We start from the raw sequence: 26,761 nt of genomic DNA on the forward strand, positions 1-26,761 counted from the left end.
TATTCTGCACACTGTAAACACAATCAAAGCTTCAAAAAAGCATGAAAAACAGGACATTTAAAGGCGATTTTCTCAGTATTTAGATTTTTTTGCATCCTCAGATTCCAGATTTTTTAATTGTTGTACCTTGGCCAAATATTGTACAATCCTAACAGAGATTCTTATTTATTCAGCTTTCAGATGATGTATAAATCTCAATAAAAAAAAATTGACCATTATGACTGGTTTTGTGGTCCAGGGTCACATATAAGCTCTTTTTCTAAACTACTGCATGCATTTCTGTTATTTTTCCTAGAGACATCATCAGTACTTCTTAGCTTTGGAAGGACAGAGATTCTGATTTCTACACTTTTTGCAATAATCCAATTAAAATTTTGCATTCCAATTTTAATCAACTAGTCATTTTACAAAATATTAGCTTACTATTAGCCAAAAATGTAGGTGATTCTAAGCCAGAACGAGCTGTATAATGGACCAGACTTTATGGCGATAGTCAAAAGTCTGGTTCCGCGAGACTTCTTTCAGACTTTATCATGTCTTAAGTGCTGAAAAGGAAACAGGATGCTTATTAGACAGGCATCATCAGCAGCATCTGATAGTGGCTATCTCTCTCTATCTCCCACTTTAATGGGAGAAACAGCAGTCTGAGACTAATGATGTGAAAAACCTCTCTCATGAAGTAATGCACTGCGCTGCCATTACCATGACAGAGAACAGTCCCGCTTGGACAGAAAGAACCCGACAAATGACGTCAACCTAAGGAGAAATGGGATGAAACTATGAAAAGTTCAATTAAAAAAATGTTCAAGACGATACTGATTTGTTTCAAATTTATTTGTTTAAAAATATAGTCACACAGCAAACAACAGCACATATGGTTTCATTTAACATTGCTGCAAGCGACATTAGAGAAAGTTCATTGTATCTTTTGCACTAACTGTCATCCAAATATGGATTAAAGTTCTGTGATGTGAATAATTTAAGGCTGACAGACTTAAGGCACTTAGCAGTTTCCTGTCAGAGAGGTTTCACAGGGTCATCGTTGTTAATACACATCATTAGCAGAAGAGTCTGTATCGCCTTGCACAGAGCTGAGGCTGACAGACTCTTGATCCTGTTTGACTGACGGCAACCTCACCGACATCACTCTGACATCACTTCCTCCTCCTTCTGTGTGCAGAAAAATGTCTTCACCTGTGGGAAAACAGATGAGTCAACATTTGAACAACAGCAGGTGAAACAACAAGCTTACAACAATGCAAAAACATCATATAAACAAGATATCAATCATACATAACTTAGTTTAGGGTCATTTTTTGCAAAGAAATGAAAACCTTTGGAAAGAACACATTCCAAGTGCTACATTTGCTAAAAAAGCTCTGACATTTCAATGCAATTAAGTCATCCTATTAAGCCCAAATAATGAAGGCTTTTCAGTTAATGACATTGAATGGGAGCGTGAACCCATCATCTGAACACAGTGACATCAGCTGCTTATTAGGACATCTTTTATAACCCTCACACTGGCACACACACACACACACACACACACACACACGCACAAACAAACACTCATCGGTCATTTCCTCTGTGTTTGGGGGCAGCAGGCAGAGGCTGGGTGGGCATTTACCCAGATCAATGGGGCGTGTAGGAGAGGAAGTGTGAGTGAACAGAGACCCTCGCGGGACCGCCGGGCACACACTGATGGAAATCAGCAGGGACTCTCACACACATACAACTGAGGACGATGCTCTTTCCTGTGTTTTCTCTCTTGTTAGAGAACTGTGACTGGTGAGGAAAATCAAGCTCAGCAATACGGCATAAAGAGGATATGTTTTACATGACTACAGAGTTTTACTTTGTTAGTCAAGCTTTTTTGCACTGCTTAGCTTTTAAAACAAATATGCAAATCTATATTTGTAATAAGACTAAGGTTTCAGTAGCATACACAGTGGTGGCCAAAATTATTAGACAAGTATTTTCACCAGCTAAAAATGGGTTTAAGTCAGTCATTTCTATCTTTTGCTGTAGTAGGAAATATCAGTTTACATTTCTAAACATTAATTTTGCCATTAATTGATCTGATCGTCATCCTGTCTGTCTGGAATGACATGAAGAAACAGAACAAACTGAGACACACTAAATCCAGAAGAACTGTGGGCAACGTCTCCAAGATCCTATAAGAGATCTACCTATTTTTATGCACACACATACAGTCGTGGCCAAACGTTTTGAGAATTACATAAATATTGGAAATTGTAAAAGTTGCTGCTTAAGTTTTTATAATAGCAATTTGCATATCCTCCAGAATGTTATGAAGAGTGATCAGATGAATTGCATAGTCCTTCTTTGCCATGAAAATTAACTTAATCCCCAAAAAACCTTTCCACTGCATTTCATTGCTGTCATTAAAGGACCTGCTGAGATCATTTCAGTAAACGTCTTGTTAACTCAGGTGAGAATGTTGACGAGCACAAGGCTGGAGATCATTATGTCAGGCTGATTGGGTTAGAATGGCAGACTTGACATGTTAAAAGGAGGGTGATGCTTGAAATCATTGTTCTTCCATTGTTAACCATGGTGAGCTGCAAAGAAACGCGTGCAGCCATCATTGCGTTGCATAAAAATGGCTTCACAGGCAAGGATATTGTGGCTACTAAGATTGCACCTAAATCAACAATTTATAGGATCATCAAGAACTTCAAGGAAAGAGGTTCAATTCCTGTAAAGAAGGCTTCAGGGCGTCCAAGAAAGTCCAGCAAACTCCTAAAGAGGATTCAGCTGCGGGATCGGAGTGCCACCAGTGCAGAGCTTGCTCAGGAATGGCAGCAGGCAGGTGTGAGCGCATCTACACGCACAGTGAGGCCAAGACTTTTGGAAGATGGCCTGGTGACAAGAAGGGCAGCAAAGAAGCCACTTCTCTCCAAAAAAAACATCAGGGACAGATTGATCTTCTGCAGAAAGTATAGTGAATGGACTGCTGAGGACTGGGGCAAAGTCATATTCTCCAATGAAGCCCCTTTCCGATTGTTTGGGGCATCTGGAAAAAGGCTTGTCCGGAGAAGAAAAGGTGAGCGCTACCATCAGTCCTGTGTCATGCCAACAGTAAAGCATCCTGACACCATTCATGTGTGGGGTTGCTTCTCATCCAAGGGAGTGGGCTCACTCACAATTCTGCCCAAAAACACAGCCATGAATAAAGAATGGTACCAAAACACCCTCCAACAGCAACTTCTTCCAACAATCCAACAACAGTTTGGTGAAGAACAATGCATTTTCCAGCACGATGGAGAACCGTGCCATAAGGCAAAAGTGATAACTAAGTGGCTCGGGGACCAGAATGTTGAAATTTTGGGTCCATGGCCTGGAAACTCCCCAGATCTTAATCCCATTGAGAACTTGTGGTCAATCCTCAAGAGGCGGGTGGACAAACAAAAACCCACTAATTCTGACAAACTCCAAAAAGTGTTTATGAAAGAATGGGTTGCTATCAGTCAGGATTTGGCCCAGAAGTTAATTGAGAGCATGCCCAGTCGAATTGCAGAGGTCCTGAATAAGAAGGGCCAACACTGCAAATACTGACTCTTTGCATAAATGTCATGTTATTGCTGATAAAAGCCTTTGAAACGTATGAAGTGCTTGTAATTATATTTCAGTACATAACAGAAACAACTGAAACAAAGATCTAAAAGCAGTTTAGCAGCAAACTTTTTGAAAACTAATATTTATGTAATTCTCAAAACTTTTGGCCACGACTGTACACAATAGATCTAATTTTTAATGTGGTTTATCATATATAAATCTTTTTGCTATTATGATCCCATTTTTTGGAGGTTATTTATAGCTTTAGTATCTACAAATATTGTTGAGGGAACATGTTGAAGTACATCTATATAGTAAATCAAACTCTTTTATTTTAAAAGGAATGTAATGTTTTCCATGGTATGTCTCCTTTAAAAATCCCTTCATGTATGCTTTGATCCACAAGACATCAATTTAAACTGCAGAACATTTACTAGGAATAAATTTTTTTCCCCCTAACATGAGCCTCTCCCATAATTTCCCTCCCACAAATATTGAGCTTCATTGACTTGGACAGCCTGAACAGCCTGCACATGGTTTTACTGGAGTGCGTTCAAAGCAAACTGACACAATCAGATTGGTTCAATAGATGATTAATAAAAGCCACTTCACGCCTAACGACTGAATCATAACCTGAATATAATAACAAGAAAAACCCCTACAGATCTAAACATTTGATATGGATCGACTATAATAACAAGACCATGTGGTGATGCACTTCCATGTGGAAAATATGGACTCGTCATAATTTGGACTGTGATTTGTCTTTTGTCTGTTGCCTTGCCAGCACTGGCAAAATAACCTGAACAAGACAATAAAAAGCTAATAAGCACAAGCCTAGCCAGAAATATGGCAATATCCTTATTAAAGGGTTTGTTCACCCAAAACTAAACATTGTGTCATCATATACTCACCCTCATGTAATTCCAAACCTGTATCAGTTTATTTTTCCATAAAACACAAAATAAGAAATTTTAAAGAATGTTCATGTTACAACCAAGATGTGACTGTCCAGCTTCAAAAAGGGCAAAAAAGACCATAAAAGCACTACAAAAGAACTCCATATAAATCATACACTATTTAAATTCTTCTAAAGCCATGCAATAGATTTGTTTGAGGAAAGACTCAAATTTAAGTTGCTTGACAAACATGGTCAGCATTCACTTTCATTGTATGGCAAAATAACCTATACACATCTGTTTTTGTGTTGTAAGTTAAAAAAAAGTTTAGAAAAACGTAATGATGACAATTTTCATTTTTAGGTGAACTGTCCCTTTAAGATGTTGAGAAGATGCTGAAACTCATTCACATTGGATGTGATGACCTTCATGTCGCACTGTAAAAAGAAAAAGGACTGAATAAAAATGTTATTACACACAAATATTCAAAGGTAAAAGTCCTTGGGGCTTGTTTGCTTGCTGTTTTGTGTCTTTATGGCCGTCTGCAGTGAACACTGCCTCTGTGGAGCAGATGGGCCAGGTTTGGCACAGATTCTTTTTGGAAAACCCTGTGGCCTACAAACACTACAGACTGACTACAACACCTCAGGGTGGAGGGAGAGAGCAAATGAAGACAATGAAAGCGAAAGAATGAAAACAGAGGAATAGACAGATGAAAAGAGAGTGGGAGTTTGTCCACCAACAGAAACAGAAACGTATTTTGAGTTGAAGTAGATGTAAGCCACCCAGAGCTATTCAGACCCAAGTGAGCGCGATAGTGGGTGTCATGAATCAGTAAACAGCATTCAATGAACACCTTATTTATTTATTTTTTTAAATAAGACCCTCAAAGAAAGTAGACTTTGTGTTTATATAAATGAGAGTAGCAGATGAATATGGAACAATATCTATGGAAAAGACTAATAGTGTTTTCTAAAATCACTGTCTTGAGGAGGGAGTTTGCAATTTCAGAGCCACTTGTGGCACAAAACAGTAAAATAAGTTTCACAAATAAATAAATAAATAAGACAAACTGGTTATCAAACAAGTTTTCTAAATACATAAAAAAAAAAAAAATCATTTTCTGTGTGTGCTTTAACAAACATTCACATCTGTGTGAAAAGACCCTGACTACACAGCCAAGAACATCACACTTAAGTCGAGAGGCAGACATTACCGTGCCACTGAAACGGCCTGGCTGAAGACTACAGAGACGTCAGTGTATTGGGAAAGTCTCAGATTGTTGGAATTGGAGTACTTAATAAGAGGCTTTGAAAAGATATCAGTACAAATCTTCACAAACAATAATTTTCTTTAAACATACAACCTCAAGAAGATAAAAATGGCCTCTAGTGTAAAAAGGAACACATTTACATAACTGTACTCTGCGGTTGGGAGTTTAAAATGGTTTGAAACCAAGCAAAACAAAAAATACATTTGCCTACATTTTTTTTGCATATGCTCGGCGAGTTAAGGATTGGAACAAAAATCAAACCACTGCAACAATGGGATAATTGTCTTACTTGTCTGACATTCTGAACAGTGCCGGGTATCCAGGGGTCATTTGGGGACATGATTACAAAAAGAGATGATTTTAAAAGAGAAGTTCACTTAGAAATGAAGAGATGAAAAGTGCATGAAGACATTCAGATGTGTTATGATAGGTCATGAGAACCAATGTTGTTTTTATTGAAAAATCTGGCATAAAGGTTCTTTATTGACATCTTTGGCTCAATGAAGACCCTTTAACATCCATAAAACCTTTCTATTCTACAAAATGTTCTTTATAGTGGAAAAGGTTCTTTAGATTATTAAAATATTCTTCACACTAAGAAAACCGCAATTTTAACAAAGGTTCACTGAAATGTTCATTGGGGACCAGAAATGTTTTTTCTATGGCATTACTGTAAAAACCTATTTTGAAAAGTGTACTGTACAATAAAAAATATCTTCGAGAATTACAGAATTTTCATTTTCGATAAAACTATTTCTAAGTTTTCATGTTCATCTTGTTCTACACACAGAACACATCAAAAAAGGTAACACAAAATCCTTCTAAATATTACATTAGTAAAAGATGAAACCCGGGAGCATAAAAAAGTTTAGGCCCAAAATATGTCTCTTCGGCTTCTGTAAGACAAAGAACCGATACTATAGATCCATTAAGGATGGCGCTTTCTTTCAAAAGACAAACACCCTAAAAGCTCCATCATTTATTTATGCTTTTGCAATTTCTATGCTTGCACAAGACATTTTAGTCAGCATCTGGCACAAACGGTCTTCAAGGTCCTACTTACTCCTTATATATAAATGACAAAAGATAACAAGTCTTTACAAACTGGGCAGCATTATCAAGTAGAAAAAACATTTCTGCAGAAGTCATGCAGGTTTGAAACAACATAAGGGTGAGTAAATGATGACAGAACATTCATTTTCGCATGAACTATCCCTTTAAATCTCAGAGCAGTGGCAGAACTCACAGAGGAGAGGTTGGTATCTTTTTGCAGAGGACCAGGTGGTAAGGTCAAACCTTATCCATCGACGCAGCTTTAAAATATCACACTACGGACAATGAAAACTCTGCTGAAAGAGACTAACTATTGCAAGACCTTCAGAGATGGTGAAAGTAGCCAGGTGCTGCAGAAAGCCAAATCCTTCAAGCAGAGATCCAAGGACGAACAAAACAGATGCATGGAGGTGATAAAAGAGGCACAGACCTGACACAGTTTGGGAATGCATGCATTCCAAAGAAATGGAGCATTGGGGGAAAAAAACGAGTCATGAGTGTACAGTATGTTCAATGTCTGAATGTTTCAAACCTCCTTTAAGAAGACACCTGCAAACACTTAACAGATTTCTCAACCCCATTTGAAGCTCTCAGGATGTACAGATAAGTCAAACTCCTCCCTCTCCTGACCTCTTACATCTACTCTACTTTACTCTACTCTGTCTTTTCTCCGCTCTCATCTGGCTGCTCAGATTTGGGAGTTTAAAGAATGAAGCTGTCTGGCAGTGTTTTATAAAGCCTCTCCAAAGGTCTCTGTGCTGTACTGTGTGAAATAGCTCAACTAGAAAATAATTTAAATAAGAGGGAATGTGATCAAATAAAGCAAAGGACACATATGAAAGCAACCAGGAAACTATTTACACTACCATTCTCGTTGTCCCCAAAAAACGTGTCATCTGAAAGTCTCCTCAACCTGGGCAACTCTGGGGAGAAACAAACACAAGAATTGAATTGCAAGGCTGTAGTGACAAACATTTTATGGTTTTAAAATACTTCAAGAGCATAATAATAATAATAATAATATTAATAATAATATACATGAATAATATTCATATGCATTTTTTTTATTTAATTGCATGCAACTGTTGAATTTTGGACAGCATTTAACTTCACCAAAGAGGGACTCCTCAACAAATTTCTTCATTTGCATAAAAAAATGGAATGTGTTTCTGTGCTTTGGGAAGATGAGGTGAGAACATCACATGAGCACAGCTGGGCTAGAGCTACAGAATCACACACAAGACTACACACTCGAATGCAGTTATACACATACACTTCCCCTAAAGGCATGACAAGATGTTAAAGAGAGGCATTCACCTTCAAACTTTCCCTGCTGCAAGCCAATGTCAGACATGCTTTAAAACCCAAACTTACAGGACTTCACTGGAAGGCATAAAACAAGAGGACTGTGCATGGGGTTATTTTAGGAAAATGATTTTGTGAAATGTTCTTTATCCTCAAGCGAGGGACACAATGATCTTGTGAATTAAAATCTCAACCTTGTTTGACTGTGAAAAAGGGAGAACAGCATAACCAGTGCCTGATTCACAAACAAATAGCTTTTAAACGGGTTCTTTTTGTGAATCAAAAACAGAGCAGGACTAGCATTAAATGATTCACAAACAAATAGCTCTTTAAAACTAGTTCTTTTTGGAAAGCAAAAAGATAAGCCAAAACCAAATGATGCTGTTTCATGGATTCCGGAGTCTTTTGAGCTTGTACTTGTAATGAATGATCTAAAAAAAAAACTCAGGTGTTGTTGTTTTAATTCGTCTGATGGATCCTTCATAGAATTATAAATATAAAACACCAAATCTACATAGTGGAATCATTTCTGAAGGATCATGTGACACCGAAGACTGGAGTAATTGCTGCTGAAAATTCAGCTCATCACAAAATAAATTACATTTTAAAATACATTATAAAATAGAAAGCTGTTATTTTAAATGGTAATACTTTTCAGTGTATGTTTGATCAAATAAATTGACTTTTTACAAACAAAAATTTCCAACTGAATTGATATCTAATTGAACTGGCACTGAATCCGGAAATCCAAGATTAATGACGGGAAACGACAAAGAATAAGTACAAAGATGAGGCTGGCTAGATAATCATGACCTGACTGGGCTTGAACCAAATGAGATGGATGATTTTCTTTAATGTAAAGGAAGTGACTACAGAGCTAAAAACTTTCTGAGAGTGACATCACCGTATCGTTCCCATGCTCTAAAAAGATCCGAGATCAAACATATGAGGGTATGCAGGTTTAAAACAAGATAAATCTCATACAAGGCTAAGAAACAAGGTGTGTGTTTAAAGAGTCGGCTATGATTTCTTTCATCAAATGCACACACATGAATCAATGTGTCAAAGCCAGACAAGTGGTCCGTAAATTAATTACTATTAAATACTATCTTCCCTGCCTCATTTCTGTGGAATACAGCCAAAGGGTTGTTCCTTGGGATAAATGTCAGGTCGAGTTTGATTTATAGGGATTTTTTCCACAGGTGGAGACCTCCTGACATAACCCCGCTGAGCCGCAAGCCTCCGTTCATGAGGCCAGGTGGAGCTGGGGTCATCCTCGGAGCGTTTAAAACCCCGTCAAACTTACCATCCCCTAAAGACAGCTTAGGTCAATCAAAGCCTTCAGTGGCTCTTTACTAATCCTTTTCTTTGAGCTTGTTTACAGCACCGCTCAGGAGAGCCGCATGGGCCGCCGATTGAAGCATTGTGTTGCAAAGTGCCGCCCACCACCCATCTCCACTTTTCCATCAGTCCCGACCTCAGAAACAAGAGCAGCGTTGAATACAGAGAGTGCTAATTGAGAGTCAAGAGGTTACGACCTTTGGATAGGGGTCCACGTGACCCCACCCTACACCGCAGAGAGGGAACCGCAGCCTGGATTGGGAGGGGCTTCGGGTACGGTTGGAAACCGGGGTCACGTGGACCGTCCTTCTTTGTAGATCTCTTGATAAAGAGATCTAGCAGCAGGGTTTGGTTGGATTTGCATTCGGCCAGAGGAGCTTTCATGTTCTTCTCTCTTGGTCCATCCAAGGAGGGGGGCTTGGGTGATGGGACGGCCTCTCAATGCTCCTTTCTTCTGGATCTGCTGGAGATGTTGGAGCACAGAGCTGGGCTAAGACAGCAGGCAGGACTTCCATGTGGAGAAGCTGGGCCGTAACCTCACACACAGGGGTCAAGGAGCCGAGAGGAGATAGGGTCAGCGAGGCCACTGCTCAGGGCCGCAGATAGAGAAAGAGAGAGAGAGAGAGAGAGTGAAAGAGAACAGAGAAAGATCTTATCTGTCTTCATTTGGAGAAACCTCCCCCATTCTCCCTCCAAGGCCTCTTTAAAAGCATTGGACACTGTATCAGAACATCACAAAGACAAGGCCAGTGTTTAAGACCACTATGGGCCATAAGAATCCTTTAAATGTCCTTTAAATGGCCCAGGGGTGAATTTCATGAAACCTTGTCAGGAGCACAACCAGGTCGTATTTCTCCCCCCCCAAAAAAACAAAGGCCTAAAACTACAATGATTACTGTTCAAAATGTGCCAGGTGAACATAGAAGTCTCTAATGGGTACAATGAGAAGAACTGATTATTTTGTGTTGTGAGATTATTTTTATGATGATTAAAAACTTTTCAGTTACACCTTATTTTAAGATTTCCTTGTTACACGTTATATGTACTTGTGATGTATTGTAATAACAATAGATTATGCATAATTACATGCAAGTAACTAAGCCTAACCCTAACCCTATACTAAGTACATGTAGCTAATTAATATTACTCGGTACAAAAATAGATAACTACACTTTAACATGGATACCTTAAAAAAACTTTTCTCCTTAAGTTCTCATCACCAAACTGTAAAACTTTTTAAATTGCATTATAAAATATAAAACATGAAAAATAAATACATGAAATATAAATAAGAGAAAATTAATTCTAAAATTAGTTCATTAATTAAATAAAAACCAGATGGAAAACAGTACTGTGAATGTGTGGGAAAACGTACTTAAAATTATAAATAATATTTTAATAATAAAACTAATTATGTGAAAATGTAAAAAAAACGAAAAAACAAACAAACAAAACAAACACTACAACCGCATTTTTATTACTTTTTTTTACTTTTTTTTTTATCATTGGAGTGAAATGTTATCTGGACATTGATTGGTATTTAGGAAGTTTAATGTAATATTGCCACCACCTGTTGGGATAGCAACAATCATGCAAAATGTGTATGCATTTATGTATATTTCTTTTTTAGCATAATATTTAGTAACATAATATATAATCCCATTTTTTCTTTTGATATTGCGGTGAAATGTGACCTAGATAAATTTACCCAAACTAGTAATCTGACTGTTTTACATTCTGCTTAATGATATTTGGAAGGTTTAATGTACTATTTCCCCAGCATCTGTTGGATTAATGATATTAGCCCAGCGTAACGGAGGGGTTAAAAAACATCAACATGAATCTTCTCAAATACAGTACTCTCGCACACACTTAGACCACAGCAGAACAACTCAACTTTTCTACAGAGGGATTTCTGTGAGTCAGTTTTCTGGCAACACTGCATTATAATATATTAACACAACTTTTCCATCCGGCAAAGACGCATTTCACAGGAGCCACGTTGATCAGGGCTTTCAAAAGCATGCCAGAATAAAGCCATAGACAGTGAACTGACGTGGACACTCCTTTGGACTGATGGTTATTTTTAGATAAGTAGGTTATAAGTCCCAAGAGAATCCCGGGGAACTTCAGAGACCGAGCCTCAAAAATGGCTGAGAATAAAAAAAACCTAATGTGGACCAGTTTCAAAGCAGGTCAAACAGAAAGGTAAAATAATTGAGAAATTGGCTCTGCTCCAGAAAGAGCTCCGCCAGGCTGGCCTTTCTCTCGCCAACCTCTGATTTAATGAGCTTTCCTTTAACACAAAAGAAAACAACAGACGTCCTTTTTCACTCAGCCCATCAACGTTTACCTCTGGAATACTAAATTAAGTCCTATTTCTACACTACTCTGACGATACTACAATAGCCTAAAGAAAATATGCACAAGATGACCTTTAGAAATTGAACTAAAATGATTTGATCATTTAGCTAAGTGGCTGAAATGGTGTGTTAAAATAGTATAATCATCATAATTTGAATCTAAAATGGAGAATTCATTTTGGTGATAAGCTTAATTTCACACCATATACTGTAAGTTATACTTAAAGGCCTGGTTTCACACACAGGGCTTAGCTTAAGCCAGGACTAGACCTTAGTTAAATTAAGATATTTAAGCGACTATTACAAAAATGCCTTAGAAGAAAACATTACAGGTGTGCATCTTGACACAGAACAATGACACTGACATTTGTTAAAATATGTCAGAGCAAGATATTTTCAGCAGACAGTTCAAACATGCATTTTAGTCTGGGACTAGCTTAAGCCTTGTCTGTGAAACCGGGGGATAATGTACTAACTACATTCCTATTTTTACAATCAAACATGCAAAATAACTCAAAAAGGGTCAGATATTTTTTCTCTCTCTGTTTTAAGGTCCATTTATGCTATTCAAATGCGTTTTTTTTTTTGCTTCACAAAAGTCATAATTAACTTTAATTTAATTAGTATTTTGACATTTCATGGTAGCATTGCTGTACTGCCATAATATAACATTCATTTTTATAAAAAACAATCAAATTATTAAAACATTATATTAGAAAGTGTTTTGTGACCATATTTCCATCTCCTGTATCAAATTGATCAGGCATTTTTCCTCCTGTGCCTTTTAGACAAAGTAAAAAATGTCACATTTTATTGTTACTTGCCATTTCTTTGTAATTATTTTTCCAATTTACTTTTTCAGAGTGAATCCATTTTTAAATCCATTAAATCCTACAATATTTCTTTTTCTGCTGCTTTGCATCTTTCTGAATGTAATTTTTTTATAGCAACTTTTTCTGTTTTCATGGAGCATCAAACATATACTTTTACTTTTAAGTCAAGTTCATGGAAAACAAAATTTCTCATGATATAATCTCTTTAAATATCTCAAAAGAGCATTTTAGAAACTCTCCCATGGCTTGCACTGAGTTGGATAAACCTAATTTAAAGTAAAAATAAGAGAAATCCCACAAAGCTCCTTTAAGATGATTTTTGACTGTCTACACCCTCTCTTGATGTGTCCGCCAGCTGTACGTTAGATCTGCGTTCTCATGCAGCATCACACTCCCACAGACCATTTCAACTCTATAATGCAGGCCTGAAATCAAGCAGACTTGAGGGAGATCACATGACATTTTACCTGAAACCTATGCACTATCTGCCCCAGCCAGCTAAGCATTATATTGGCTTAGCACACCTTCAGATCTGGTCATTAACAGGCATGCCTTTGAAAAGTAAGCCGTCAGCTCCAATCAAACCGTTTCAGTCTGGAATGCTCCTCTGTTTAAGGCCTGCCGAGCGAATCGCAGGTATGTGGGGGCCCCAGCGGTCTCTGAGGGGTGCCCGGGTGCGCCTGTGGGCGAGCAGCCCGGACTCTCAGCCATCTGTGAACAGGACAGCATCTGTCTGTTGAGCCAAAATTATCTGGAATAAGGGGGAGTGACGGTAAGGCATCTATGTGTGATTGAAATGTTTCGCTGGCAAACGCGCTCACACACACACACAGATCTGTTGCAATGCATGGTGGGACATCCTTATAGGACAGTAAAGCTTAAGAATGGAGCAGAGATGATGTTAGGTGGCAGCTCTTGGATGTGATCCTGGGATCTGCATTGGAGCAGCAGGCGCATGTGACCACACTGATAAATTCAAGATGCTGGGCTGGTCATAGGAAATCAAGTGTGAGCCAGGATTTTGATAGGACACTGGGGTCCATTCCAGTACACCCGCAGGGAGGAGAGGAGAGATGGAGAAAGTAGAGGAAGAGAGGGAGAGGGTAAGGTTGACAGGTTGGCAGTTAGAGCAGGTCTGATAGGAAACAGATGAGTGGAGAGAGACTCATGACTGTCTGGCTCTAGCTGCAAACACTCCCCTTTAAAATGAAACACTGAGCCTTGTCAAAGTGGTGAAGCAATTGAATAACCAGTATAAAATAAAATAATAAGCCACAAGAATTCAGGCTTTACAGCATGAAACAGAAAGCAGTGTGAAGCCTTATTGCTTGTATATACATCAATCATATCTATATCTCTCTCTATATATATATATTCTTTGCATCTACAGTTGTTGTTTGCTATTCAAATACTAACTAAAAACTAATATAATAACAAAAATTGTAAACAAATCAAATAAAAGCATTTTTTATATTTACATTTTTCTTATATAACATAAGAATATGTGTTAGTTTATCTGGCAAATCATTTTTAACTGTTATTTATTATTATTTTTTACTGCATGATTATATTTATACATAATATTTGAAAATCGTTTTTAAAGTTAGGGGTTGGTCTTTTTTTTAATCTCTCTCTCTCTATATATAAGTATTTATTTGATTAAACAGAGGGGCCTACAGCAAAAAACATTAAAATTGTGAAATAGTATTTCAATTTCAAATAAATGTTTTCTATTTGAATATATTTGAAAATGTAATTTATTCCCATGATGATCCTTCAGAAATAATTTGAATATGGTGATTTAGTGTTCAATAAACATTTTCACTATTATAAATGTTTAAAACAGGTGTGCAGCTTAATATATTTGTGGAAACAGTGATCCATTTTTCCTTTGGATTATTTGATGAATATAAAGTTATTCATGTTTTTACCGTCACTCATAATCAATTTAATGCATCCTTGCTGAATAAATGTAAACTACACATTAAACAGAATGCAGCTGACTTCACAGGTTTGTGATCATATATCATTATCAGATATTTTTCAGAGCAAATGCCACTTCAGAGCCAGAAGTGTCCACCACAAAGAGCATTTCACCAACTAATCACATCCAAAACACTAGTCATCTCTGCATTCTTCAACAGCAGGAGAACTTAGGAGCCTGTCGTTTCCTGTAAAGTGGCATGCGTCATACAGGAGGACACACATCTGTCCATCTGCTCAGACAGAACGGCTGTAACTTCCACTCAGTCAAACATCAAACACAAACCCAGGCTGTAACCCCACAAAACCTCAGCGCACTGTAACGGGAGCGCACCCATGAAAGGCTGCTCCTCCACCTGTGAAAGCAGAGACAGGGCCTTCTGCTGCGTGGCTTAGCGCCTCTGCCTGGCTCGGCTGATCAAAGCGGCCCTGCTCCAGGGATGAGCCCCCCTCTTCACTCCGTCTGGCAGATGAGGAGTCAGGGGTGAAGAGGTGATGACTACTGGAGCGCACAGCCGCACTCAAACCCGGTTCATTTTCAGAAGTCTATCCCTCTCATCTCCACTCATCCATCTGTGAGGGGAACCTTATCGCTACGCCTGATCTCACGCCTGACAGGATGAGACGGGCTGCAAGATACGCCTGCTGTAACATCTCTCAAAACAAAAAAAGAGTGAGAGTTTTCTTGCCTGTCTAGGAAAATTTCATTGAATTTTTAACAAAATATGTACTTAGTGTTTATGACAATGGCTGAAAGTTGCAGTAAGGCATTTCAAAAGCGATTTCAAACATAATGAGTGTGTTTGAACAGGTTTCCCAAACTCTGCCTCATCTGCTATTGGTCAGATAAACAGATCAGACAAACCCAAACTACTCAAACTACTCAAACCAAGCCACAGTGTTTACTTGCGATGGAAAGTCAACTTATGAGCAGCTTACTGCAAATTGAAGGTATGTTGTAGTTTTGGGCAAAAAAAAATCCTGTCATTATTTATTCATTATTCACTGAAAATCTGGCCAAGGGTTTGTTACATGATGTGAAAGGAAAAAAATCGAAAATTACTTTAAATTACAAAACAATTATATAAACTTTAAATATTAATATGAAAAATAATACATATAATGCTATATAATACAAAAACAAATTAAACACTACCGTTCATAAGTTTGTGGTCAATAAGAATTTTTTAGCAATTAATTTGATTCAATTCTGATTCAGCAATGAATTAAGACATTAAAAAGACATTTATTGTTAAAAAAATTCAAATAAATGTTTCTTTTGAACTTTCATCAAAGAATCCTTAAAACGTTATGCTTCCACAAAACTATTAAGCAAAACAAAATTGATAATAAGTGGAAGATAAAAAAAATAAAAACAAATTCCAAAAATGATTACTTAAAAAAAAAAAAAAAAAAAAAAAAAAAAAAAAAAAAAAAAAAAAATATATATATATATATATATATATATATATATATATATATATATATAAAGCTATTTTAAATTGTAATAATATTTCATTACATGTTAACCATATTTTTGATCAAATAAATGTAGGCTTGGTACGTTTAAGATATTTATGACCTCAGTTTTTTGAATGGTAGCATATAATATTCAAAACATTTCATATATTAAAAAAAATATTAAATTAATGAACATCAATCAATAAGGATTTCAGATGTGGTACAACATAAACTTTAGAAACTACTATATTTTGCCAAAAACTGTTTTTTTTTTATAGAAAGCACAAGAGGCAGCAATATGACACATTTATAGCTGGTGATAAACACCATTTCCCAGATCTGTTCATGGCATTTTCCGGGCCGCACTTGGCCAGTTGGTGTCAATGGAAGAGGACCGCTGTAACTGGGGCATGACAAGGAACTTCAAACATGCAGGGTCCTGAACAGACACAATAAAATGATATGCGTGGCCTGAGTGAGTGGCGTGGAATGCCTGCTGGTTCAGAGCCCTTCTGCAGCTGTTCAGAGACACAGACATGTCAGTACAGCTGGACGGACTGACATCAGATTCTCAAGCCTTCCTCAAATTACACTGAACAACTGGACGAGACACAAACAGCACAAACAATTACCCTCACAGGCATTTAGAGCACTGATAAACATACTACAGAAGAAGAAACTCTTAGCGTGCAATGAAATAAGGACAAATCTTGATTCGTTTTCCACATCTGGAAATCTTGAAGGTCAGAAACTTTTTTCCAAGAGTTACACAGTAGTGCGGTTGAAACATATTACTATATTACAACATATTACAACTCACCCTGGCCAATTTGGCAACACTGCTACAGAAAATGCACAGCTTGCTCTTTTCTCTGAAGATCAGAATACATGAATGAATCAATCTAATCTATCTAATCATCTATCCATCTATCCATTCATCCTAGATCCAAGATATTTAAAATGTTTGTTTTTTTTACTTTAAACTGTCAAGGTCAAAATGTAAAGTTCGTTTTGACAATACTCGCCTTCAAACGTCAAAACCTTTAAAGCTTAAAAAAACTTTCACATGGATTTTCAAACCAAAATCCAAAGTTTTATTTGACAAAACTTGTTTTTGTTTTAGATAAAAATAATAGTTATATGAATTTCTTTGATTTTCAAATCTATCCATCCATCCATTGACAAAACTTGCCTCTTAAGCTTCAAGACTTTTCAAACTAAAAAAAAAAAAAAGACAACTTTTAATCAAGACTTTGTCAAGCCAAGGTTCTGTGTTTTTTTTCTTCTTGTGCTTAATCAAACTTCAGGACTTCTAGAACTTTTTTATACATTCAAAGAAGACTTTGTCGAGCCAAAATCCAGTTTGTTTTTATAAAACTTACTTTTTTTAGTTATCATACAGCTTTGTTAATTAAAATGTCAGTATTTTTTTTTATTCATGTGCAACAGACAACTGTAACTAGAATAAATAATCGGTGGGTTGATTTTTATAAGTATGTAAACACTGTTGCTCTGTTATGCTTTCAATGCATTACAAATATGTTTAAATTGTATTATGAATACAAACTTCAAGTAAAGTGTTGCAATACAGCTCTTTGCAAACACATGGATGCTCTGTGACCATTGTAATTTTACTGCAAACCATTACAACACGTAATGTCATTGCAAAATCTCTGTAACTGAGCGGTACAAAAGCTATTAAAGTGCTCAGAAGTGATCTGAGAGCTTTGTCCGCTGAACCCTGTGACGGTTGTGTTACGGCTGCTGTGACTCTGCAGGGTGGCGAGCCGTAACTGTGGCGTGAAATGGCTCTGCAGCATCTGCAGGTCAGGGGATGGGAAACTTGATGGAGCATGACAATAAACAAGAACTTGGCCAGGCGAGTCTCTGTCAGTCAACTGCAGATAAGAACTCAGTGTGGAACTACAGACAAACAGAGCGACTACAGTCATCACTTACCCATCGTACACAGACACTTGACACTGTCATACCACACCCTGCTGTCAAAACAAACCATTTAGACCAGAAAAAGACAACAGTCCGAATGCAAATTCAACTTTGCTGTTCGCATGCTATTTACAGATGATACAACACCATTTTACCATAATAACTGAAGTCTATGGCAAATACTACAGATACAATTTGTTTTTTTTTTTAACCACAGATGTTTCCTACTATGAAACTATAAGAATAAAATATGGTTCTGTTTTTGGATGAAAGTGATGGCTAAGTACAAACCGTTACAAGTTCTGAAGAAAATGTTGGTGATGCAGTTTTCTTTTCTTCATATTTTAAAAGGAAAAAGGCATGTAAAAAAGTGTTAACTGAAAGTAACCATATATTTAACAGGACAAAACTTTAAAAATACTGTAAAATGTTTCTTTTTTGAAGTATAAATTACAGTATTATTTGCCTATAATATTCAAAAATTATTAGTGTACAAGACAAAACCTGTACTCTTATAGTAAAACGTTTACAAAAATGAAAAAAATGATAATAAGTTTACCTTAAATTTTTTAGAAACTTTCTTCTTTATATAGTTATTGATATAATTAATTATATATACTATATACTACTCAGCAAGGATGCAATAAATTTATCAAAAGTGGCAAAATATTATTATTATTTTATTTTTTTTTACTATTAAATAAAAAATATAATAAAATGCATCATCATTTCCACAAAAGCATTAAGCACATCAAATGTTTTCAAGACTTAATAGTTACTATTATATTCGTTACAAAAAACAACAACAACAAAAAAAGGTTTCAAAAGCAGCAAATCAGTATATTTGAATGATTTCTTAAGGGTCCTGTGACATTGAAGACTGGAGTAATGATAATGAAAATTCAGCTTTTGATAACAGAAATAAATGACATTTTAAAATATATTGAAATATAAAAAACTGTTATTTTAAATTGAAATAATATTTCACAATATTACAGTTTTTACTGTATTTTTTAGCAAATAAATGCAACCTTGGGGAACATAAAGAGACTTTAAACATTAAACAATCTTACTGACCCAAAACATTTGGTCATTGGTGTATATAACAGAACATTTTATAGCAGAAAATAAATTCTGCAATAACCTACAGATTTGCACGGTCATAACTCAGTTTTCCCTTTTCTCTCGGAAGCTTTGTCTCGCCTGTAAGACTTCACTATTAAATTCCAAAGTTTAAACAAATTAAATACAGTGTTTGGTTCAGTTAAACAACGCCTTTTAAAGTACAGATGCTCTTTCATGACAGAACACAAACATAAAATAAATATCTTTCAGTTCCCAGAGCATTTTAAAACAGAAGAGCTGACATTCACTGTTCAGGTCAAATAGAACTGGGCGGGAAAGAGTCTATCAAAATCTAGTAAATATCATCATCATCAGTATTTTTGTGGGAAATGTGAAGTCGACTATTCACTTGACTACAAATAGCAGCGCAAATAAAAACACTCAGTAAGTCCTGTTAAGCCTGCAGCCCTCCGTTGTTTTGTTTAGGGTAAGATGGTTTCTCCCGCCATTTTCTGTGTTGTTCTAAGCAAAAGGCCAGTATTCAACTCTTCTCACAAACATAGAGATCAACATGAGAGTGTTACGGTTCACAGAGATGACATATCTGGACCAGACGAGTCTTATTTGCAGCAGAAGGCCACATTCGAAAGCTTCCCTGTCTTTACTGTCTTGTTCTATTCATTCATCTAAGAGCGTCTGTCTTCACCTCAGCTCTTCAGGCTTGTTTATGTAGCATGTTATTCCAGAGCTCTTGGACCATGAGTCTACGTCTGAGCGGCCCATAGTACCACAGGGGGATGGGTCGGTGCGTGCCTGCGTGAAGACAAAGAGAGAATCCAACTTTCTCTCTGGTTTGTTATTTTTTCATTGGGTTTGATTGTTATTCTTTTACTTCCTGCTTTAATAGAATAACATGGCAAAAGCCTAGCGTCAATTTCAGGCCTGTTTGTGGCTTGGGTTTTAAAGCGCCAAAGCTGTCGTCAACTCTCTTCAGCTGCCACTGAAGAACACACAGCATTTTTGCCAAAAGTTTGTATATAATTTAAACACACCAGTCCATTAAACTCTTTCTTTTAACATTTTAAAGGCCAAACAACACCAGTTATATTAGACCTAGGATGACGCAAAACTGTACACGCATACACAAATACGTTATAGGTTGTCGGCTATCAGCCAATAGGTGAGTTGTTTAAACAAACACACTCAAGTTGTCGTTATTTCACCATAAACCTGAGAGCAGACATCGGGTAAATAATCTCCTCTCATCTCTGTTTAAAGCAGCCTCCCCGTGCGGAGCCGTGTGATGAGAAGTGAAAAGCGGAGACAGCGTCTCAGTGTGTGTACTGTTTGTTTGCATTAGACCGCTGTTTGAAGAGGAAACACGAGATCACGCCACACTGCGAGCTCAAACTGAAACAAAAACATTAATAATGCAACCATTTATAGAGTAACACCAGCTTCAGAGGACATCACAGAGATATCAGGCCGATTTCAAATGAAGACAAAGATGTATTAATTTTGCTACACATGTAAATGGATAAAATTACCATGCAGTGAAATTCTAATACAAAAGACCATACAAATAACATTACACACACAAAAGTGTTCACTCCAGTGAAGTCCATAATGTTTGCTAAACTGAAAATCTGTAACCTTCTACATATGACCCTTCAAATAGAATATTGACATTGACAATACAATAATACATACTACCATTCAAATGATAATTAGATGATATAGTTAAAAACTACATTAATATGTTTTTAAAAGTAATTTGATGCAAAGCTGAATTTTCATCATTACTCCAGTCTTCAGTGTCACGTGATTCTTTAGAAATCATTCTAATATACTGGCTAGGATTTGGAAGTTCAAAAGAACAGCATTTCATTTTTGTAATGATGTAGATGTTTTTACTGTCACTTTTGATTACAGAGATGAGAAACGTTTTTTCTGTCACACTTTCATCAAACAAATTTCAATTTACACAAAGATAACCTGAGTAAATACAAAATGCAGTTTTGAAATAATGATTTCATCCATTAAGTGGAAAAAGCTGTCCAAACCTGCCTGGCACTACGTGAAAAAGTAATTGCCCCCTAAATCTAATAACTTGTTGTGCCAGCCTTTGCAGCATAACTGGAATCAAGTGTATCTGATAACTGGCAAAGAGTCTTTCACATCGCTGTGGAGGAATTCTGGCCCACTCTTCTTTGCAGTATTGTTTTAATTCAGCCACATTGGAGGGTTTTCAGGCATGAATGGACTGCTTAAGGTCATGCCACAACATCTCAATCGGATTTAAGTCTGGACTTTGACTTGGCCACCACAAACTTAGCTTTTGAGCCATTCAGAGGTGGACTGGCTGGCTTGTTTGGGATCATTGTCCTGCTGCATAACCCAAGTGCACATGAGCTTGAGGTCACAAACTGACAAACTGGTCATCACACTTCCACCTCCATGTTTGACTGTTGGTATGATGTTCTTTTTATGAAATGCTGTGTTGGTTTTACGCCAGAAGTAACGGGACACACACCTTTCAAAAAGTTCAACTTTTGTCTCATCAGAATATATTTGCCCAAAATACTTAGGGATAATCAAGAATTTTTTTGGCAAATGTGACAAAAAGAGCCTTTGTGTTCTTTTTGGTCAGTAGTGGCTCTTTCCTTGGAACTCAGACCAGTGCCCAGACTCTTTCTTATTGTTGAATCATGAACACTGACTTTAATTGAGTTTTAATCTCTAGATGTTGTTCTGGGTTCTTTTAGGAGCTCCTGGATGAGTCGTCGCTGTGCGTTTTGAGTAATTTTGGTAGCTCGGCCACTCCTGGGAGGTTTCACCACGGTTTCAAGTTTTCTCCATTTGTGGATAATGGCTCTGACTGTGGTTTGCTGGAGTCCCAAAACCTTAGAAATGGCTTTATAACCCTTTCCAGACTGAAACATGTCAACTATTTTGTTTCTCATCTGTTCTTGGATTTCTTTAGATTGCATGATGTGTTGCTCTTTAAGCATGCTTCACTTTGTCAGACAGGTTCTATTTAAGTGATTTCTTGATTCAACAGGTCTGGCAGTAATCAGGTCTGGGTGTGGCTAGTGAAATTTAACTCAGCTTTCTAAAATAATGTGCTTAATCACAGTTCTTTCATAATTTAACTGGAGAGGGCAATTAATTTTTCACATAGTGCCAGGTAGGTTTGGACAGCTTTTTCCCCTTAATACATGAAACCATCATTTAAAAACTGCATTTTGTATTTACTTGCATTTTCTTTGTGTAATATTACAATTTGTTTGATGATTTGAATCTTTTAAGTGTGACAAATACACACACACAAAAAAAAAAACACCGGAAGGGGCCAAAAACCTTTTCACGGCACTATAGTATAATGCATCTTTGAGGAATAAAAGGAATACAATTTTATATATATATATATATATATATATATATATATATATATATATATGTATATATATATATATATATATATATATATATATATATTATTACAGGGTTTTCTGTGATCATCAATTGTGTTATGGGTTTAAATATTTTCTGAATTTACTGTATATCACATTATATTTGACCTTTGTCCTTGGCAACCGACCATCTACTTTGTGCAAGTGCAATTTCTACTATCAAGTAAAAACTAAAGCATGCTTTAAGTGCAAAAGTGACTATATATTTGTGGAAAATATCCACACCCTCTCACCAACAAGAATAAGCCTATTAAAATGAGAAAAGAAACACCAGCCCAATCCGACATGGTGACTTCATCGAAGCGTGATTATTCCTGCATGCTTTGCATAACAACAAGCTCAAATCGGCATTAAGATTCTGCACCACATTCATGCAAGTCACAAGTCACTTATGTGCATAGTAGCTGAAAAAACACAGTACACTGTTCTTAGTTGGCACATGTATACTTTGCCTAAGCACACGTAGCAGTATGTACTGTATGTTATCGTTATAGTGAAGAACTGGACATGACGGATGAAGAAGGAGAGTTCACATAGAGCAGGGGTTAACACGGTTCTCCTGCAAAGCACAGCTCCTTGAATGATGTTTTGATCCCAGTAAAAACAGAGCGACCGAGCAGCTTGGAAACAGTTTATCTGCATCGCCCTCGAGGGGCAGGCTGTGTGTGTGTGTGTGTGTGTGTGTGTGTGTGTGTGTGATGTGTTCCCTCACCCCTTTCCTGTGCTTAACAGAGGGGCCAATATTTCACACACAAGAGCCCAGTGTTCAACGGATGTCCACTTTCACCTCAGACAGAGACCCTTTTATGAGTTGTGCAACTTTCCGTTTCTAGGTGCCATGTCTTTTAATACACATCACAGAAATGGACAAAAACAATGTATTTTCAAATTTCTTTTTGTGTTAAACACAATTAAAAATAATATCAATATTTTCAAATGCCACAAGTGAACGTACACATTCAAATTATGATAAACAAAGTATAAAACTATAAAAGATGGATTTTCAATTTAAGATTTACTAATTACATTTAACAGTGCCATTTATTATTAAAGATTAACTTTGAGTGATTTCAAAAACAATATATATATATATATATATATATAAATATCCTATATCACCTTCACATTTATATTTTGTTTTTATAAATAGCCACTACCATAACAGTCTAACATTGAGCTGACCAGATTTCACTCATATTTATTAATCGGAAATGTAAAACTGGAATTTTAAATCAATTATCAATAAATCAATCACTGATAAATCACTGATTTTTTTCTTCCCTTTATGATACTGCCATTAATATCCTTAGTGTTTAATTATAAATGTTATTGTATGTTTATGTGTGATAATATATGGTATTTTAGATTTTTATGTTGCCTTTTTTAAATCTGGCAAAGGGCTACAGATGAAAATTAGCCACTGGGGCTAACTCTGGCTTATTTACAGTACTTTACTGTTGATTAATGAGCACTGTCCTTGTTATATATAGATATATATATAAATATACACAGTACAGACCAAGAGTTTGGACACACCTTCTCATTCAAAGAGTTTTCTTTATTTTCATGACTATGAAAATTGTAGATTCACACTGAAGGCATCAAAACTATGAATTAACACATGTGGAATTATATCTGGAATTATATACATAACAAAAAAGTGTGAAACAACTGAAAATATGTCATATTCTAGGTTCTTCAAAGTAGCCACCTTTTCCTTTGATTACTGCTTTGCACACTCTTGGCATTCTCTTGATGAGCTTCAAGAGGTAGTCACCTGAAATGGTCTTCCAACTCTTGAAGGAGTTCCCCGAGAGATGCTTAGCACTTGTTGGCCCTTTTGCCTTCTGTCTGCGGTCCAGCTCACCCCTAAACCATCTGGATTGGGTTCATGTCCGGTGACTTTGGAGGCCAGGTCATCTGGCGCAGCACCCCATCACTCTCCTTCTTGGTCAAATAGCCCTTGATGCCTTCAGTGTGACTCTACAATTTTCATAGTCATGAAAATAAAGAAAACTCTTTGAATGAGAAGGTGTGTCCAAACTTTTGGTCTGTACTGTATATAATTTCATGATTAAAGCTAAATATTAGCTTAGAATAAAATACATACTAAAAATGAAATGGTAGCAGAGTTAAATTATATAAACCCCAATTACAAAGACTTCATCTGCCATATCCTCAAGGAGTTTCACCAACCGCTATTATATAAGCATCTTTAAATCTCTTTTCCCCATCAAAGTCACGGCTACAAGCTGAACTGGGACGCTTGAACAGAGCAGTCATTCTCTTATAGGCAAATAGAGAGATAGTCATCGGAGAGAGCAGCTGTATAACCAGGGGACGCTGCCCAGGTCATGTCTGAACCGATCTGGCCATACAGTACCACACTATGCCTTTTATTAGCCAACACAAATGGCCCATCTGTAGATCGGCCAGAGGTGCAGATCACAGTCACAGAAGCTCTATTTGTTCAAGGCCCTTCGTTTGAGCTTAAGCTGTGACTAAAAGGCTTAAATGTCATGTACTTACAGTATAGAATTGCACTGTGAAGACTTTCAGTGTGGTCACCTCCTTTATAAACTCACAAGCGGTTGTTTGTGTGAGCATTGATGAGAAAGTGATAGAAAGAACCTAACAGAGAGGCTTTTGTCAAGGTATACGGGCTGTTTATTGTAATTAGCTTCATGACCAGAACAAAACATCAGTGTAATTGAGCAAAACAACGAGAGACTTCTACAACTGCACCACATATCTGCTTTTTAAGTGACCTAAAAATGAATACTGTTGCAAACCTGAGTCCTTATAATGGAAGACAATGGGGTCCAAATAACTTGGAACCCCATTGTCCTTCCTAATATTAGCAAAAAAACATTTAGAGATTTTTGTAAAGATCTTCTTCTTTTTGGAATGACATAAGGATGAGTAAATGAATGAATTTTCGTTTTAAACAACTACCCCTTTAAATGGACACCAAACAAGTGCTCTCAAACAGATGCATTCATGCACATGTGGACGTACGTAATGTCCAGGCAATTTGCAAACTAACTGCAGGCACTCAAACACAGGTGCACCTCCGGTTTTCTGCTGTTTCACTGGTGCGTCAAATTACACACCGAGAGAGAAAAAGGAAAATCCTCAGAGCAAATGTAATGACACAGAACGAGCTGACGTTTAAACACTAATCACGTCCATTCACCCATCAGCACACACTGGCTCTCATCACACACTAATCACACGCGACAGGTGGCACTGAAAGAGTACGTCTGGATAAACTATATGTCAAATACATATGAGGACACAGCAGAAAATTAGAACTAATAGATGTGAGGGAACAGAATTGAAAAATTAAAAAAGGATGGAGAGAAATGGGAGAGGAAAGAACGACGGATGCAGAACACAGAAGTCAAAGAAAAGGAAAAGGCCCCTTTTAAAGGTTTACTTTAGTGTCACTCAGTATTAGGGCTTATTGTTCACATGCACAAGTGATTATAAAAGGAATTTTTGTTCATTATAATTAGAACTAGAAGGAAAATTGGTCAAAACGTAAACATAAACATGAAAAGTTTGTCGGTGCCATAGCCTCGTGGGCAGCACACCGACATATAGCGTTGTTGCTCTTCAGGCGTCCCGAGTTCGAGTCCCAGCTTGCAGACCTTTCTCGATCCTACCCCTCTTCTCTCTTTCCCACTTAGTTCCTGTCTATTATACTATAAAATGAAAAAAAAAAATGCAAAAAAAGAAATGCAAAAAAAATGCAAATAAAAACCTTACTTAGTACTTAAGTACTTAGCGTTCAAATTTGAGATTGACAGAAAGATAAAAGAAAAAGCAATGTATTAAAAGCTGGGGGGTTAGGGTGGGGGTACTGACCTACAGAAGATATTTACATGTTTCCCAGAAGTCAAAGACAAAATAAGTTAAATATACCCCTGATCTTCAAATTCTAATAGTTTTCACCCCCTGGCTCTTAATGCATGGTTTTTTCTTCTGGAGCATCAGTGAGCGTTTGATGTTCTGGATTAGTTGCATACGAGTCCCTCAGTTGTCCTCAATGTGAAAAGATGGATCTCAGAATCATACAGTCAGTGCTGGAAAGGGTTTAAATACACAAAAATGCTGGAAAACCAAAGATTTTATGGGACCTGAAGGATTTTTCTGGAGAACAGTGGGCCGTTTAACCATT

The 26,761-nt window shown here is 36.8% G+C and overlaps 1 protein-coding gene across 1 annotated transcript in view; it reads right to left on the reverse strand.

Annotated features, from left to right (window-relative positions):
- Nucleotides 1-803: 803 nt before the first annotated feature.
- The window catches only part of kiaa0586 (KIAA0586 ortholog), a 118,007-nt gene continuing 92,049 nt past the window's right edge, over nucleotides 804-26,761 (reverse strand). Inside the window, exons 33-34 of the mRNA XM_059521156.1 lie at nucleotides 7,674-7,730; nucleotides 804-1,194 (exon numbers count right to left, since the gene is read on the reverse strand). Coding sequence (XP_059377139.1) covers nucleotides 1,046-1,194; nucleotides 7,674-7,730 — 206 coding nt within the window. The 3' untranslated portion in view covers nucleotides 804-1,045. The remainder of the gene's footprint in view (nucleotides 1,195-7,673; nucleotides 7,731-26,761) is intronic.

This window comes from Carassius carassius, chromosome 32 (genome assembly GCF_963082965.1).
Source record: "Carassius carassius chromosome 32, fCarCar2.1, whole genome shotgun sequence".
NCBI lineage: Eukaryota > Metazoa > Chordata > Actinopteri > Cypriniformes > Cyprinidae > Carassius > Carassius carassius.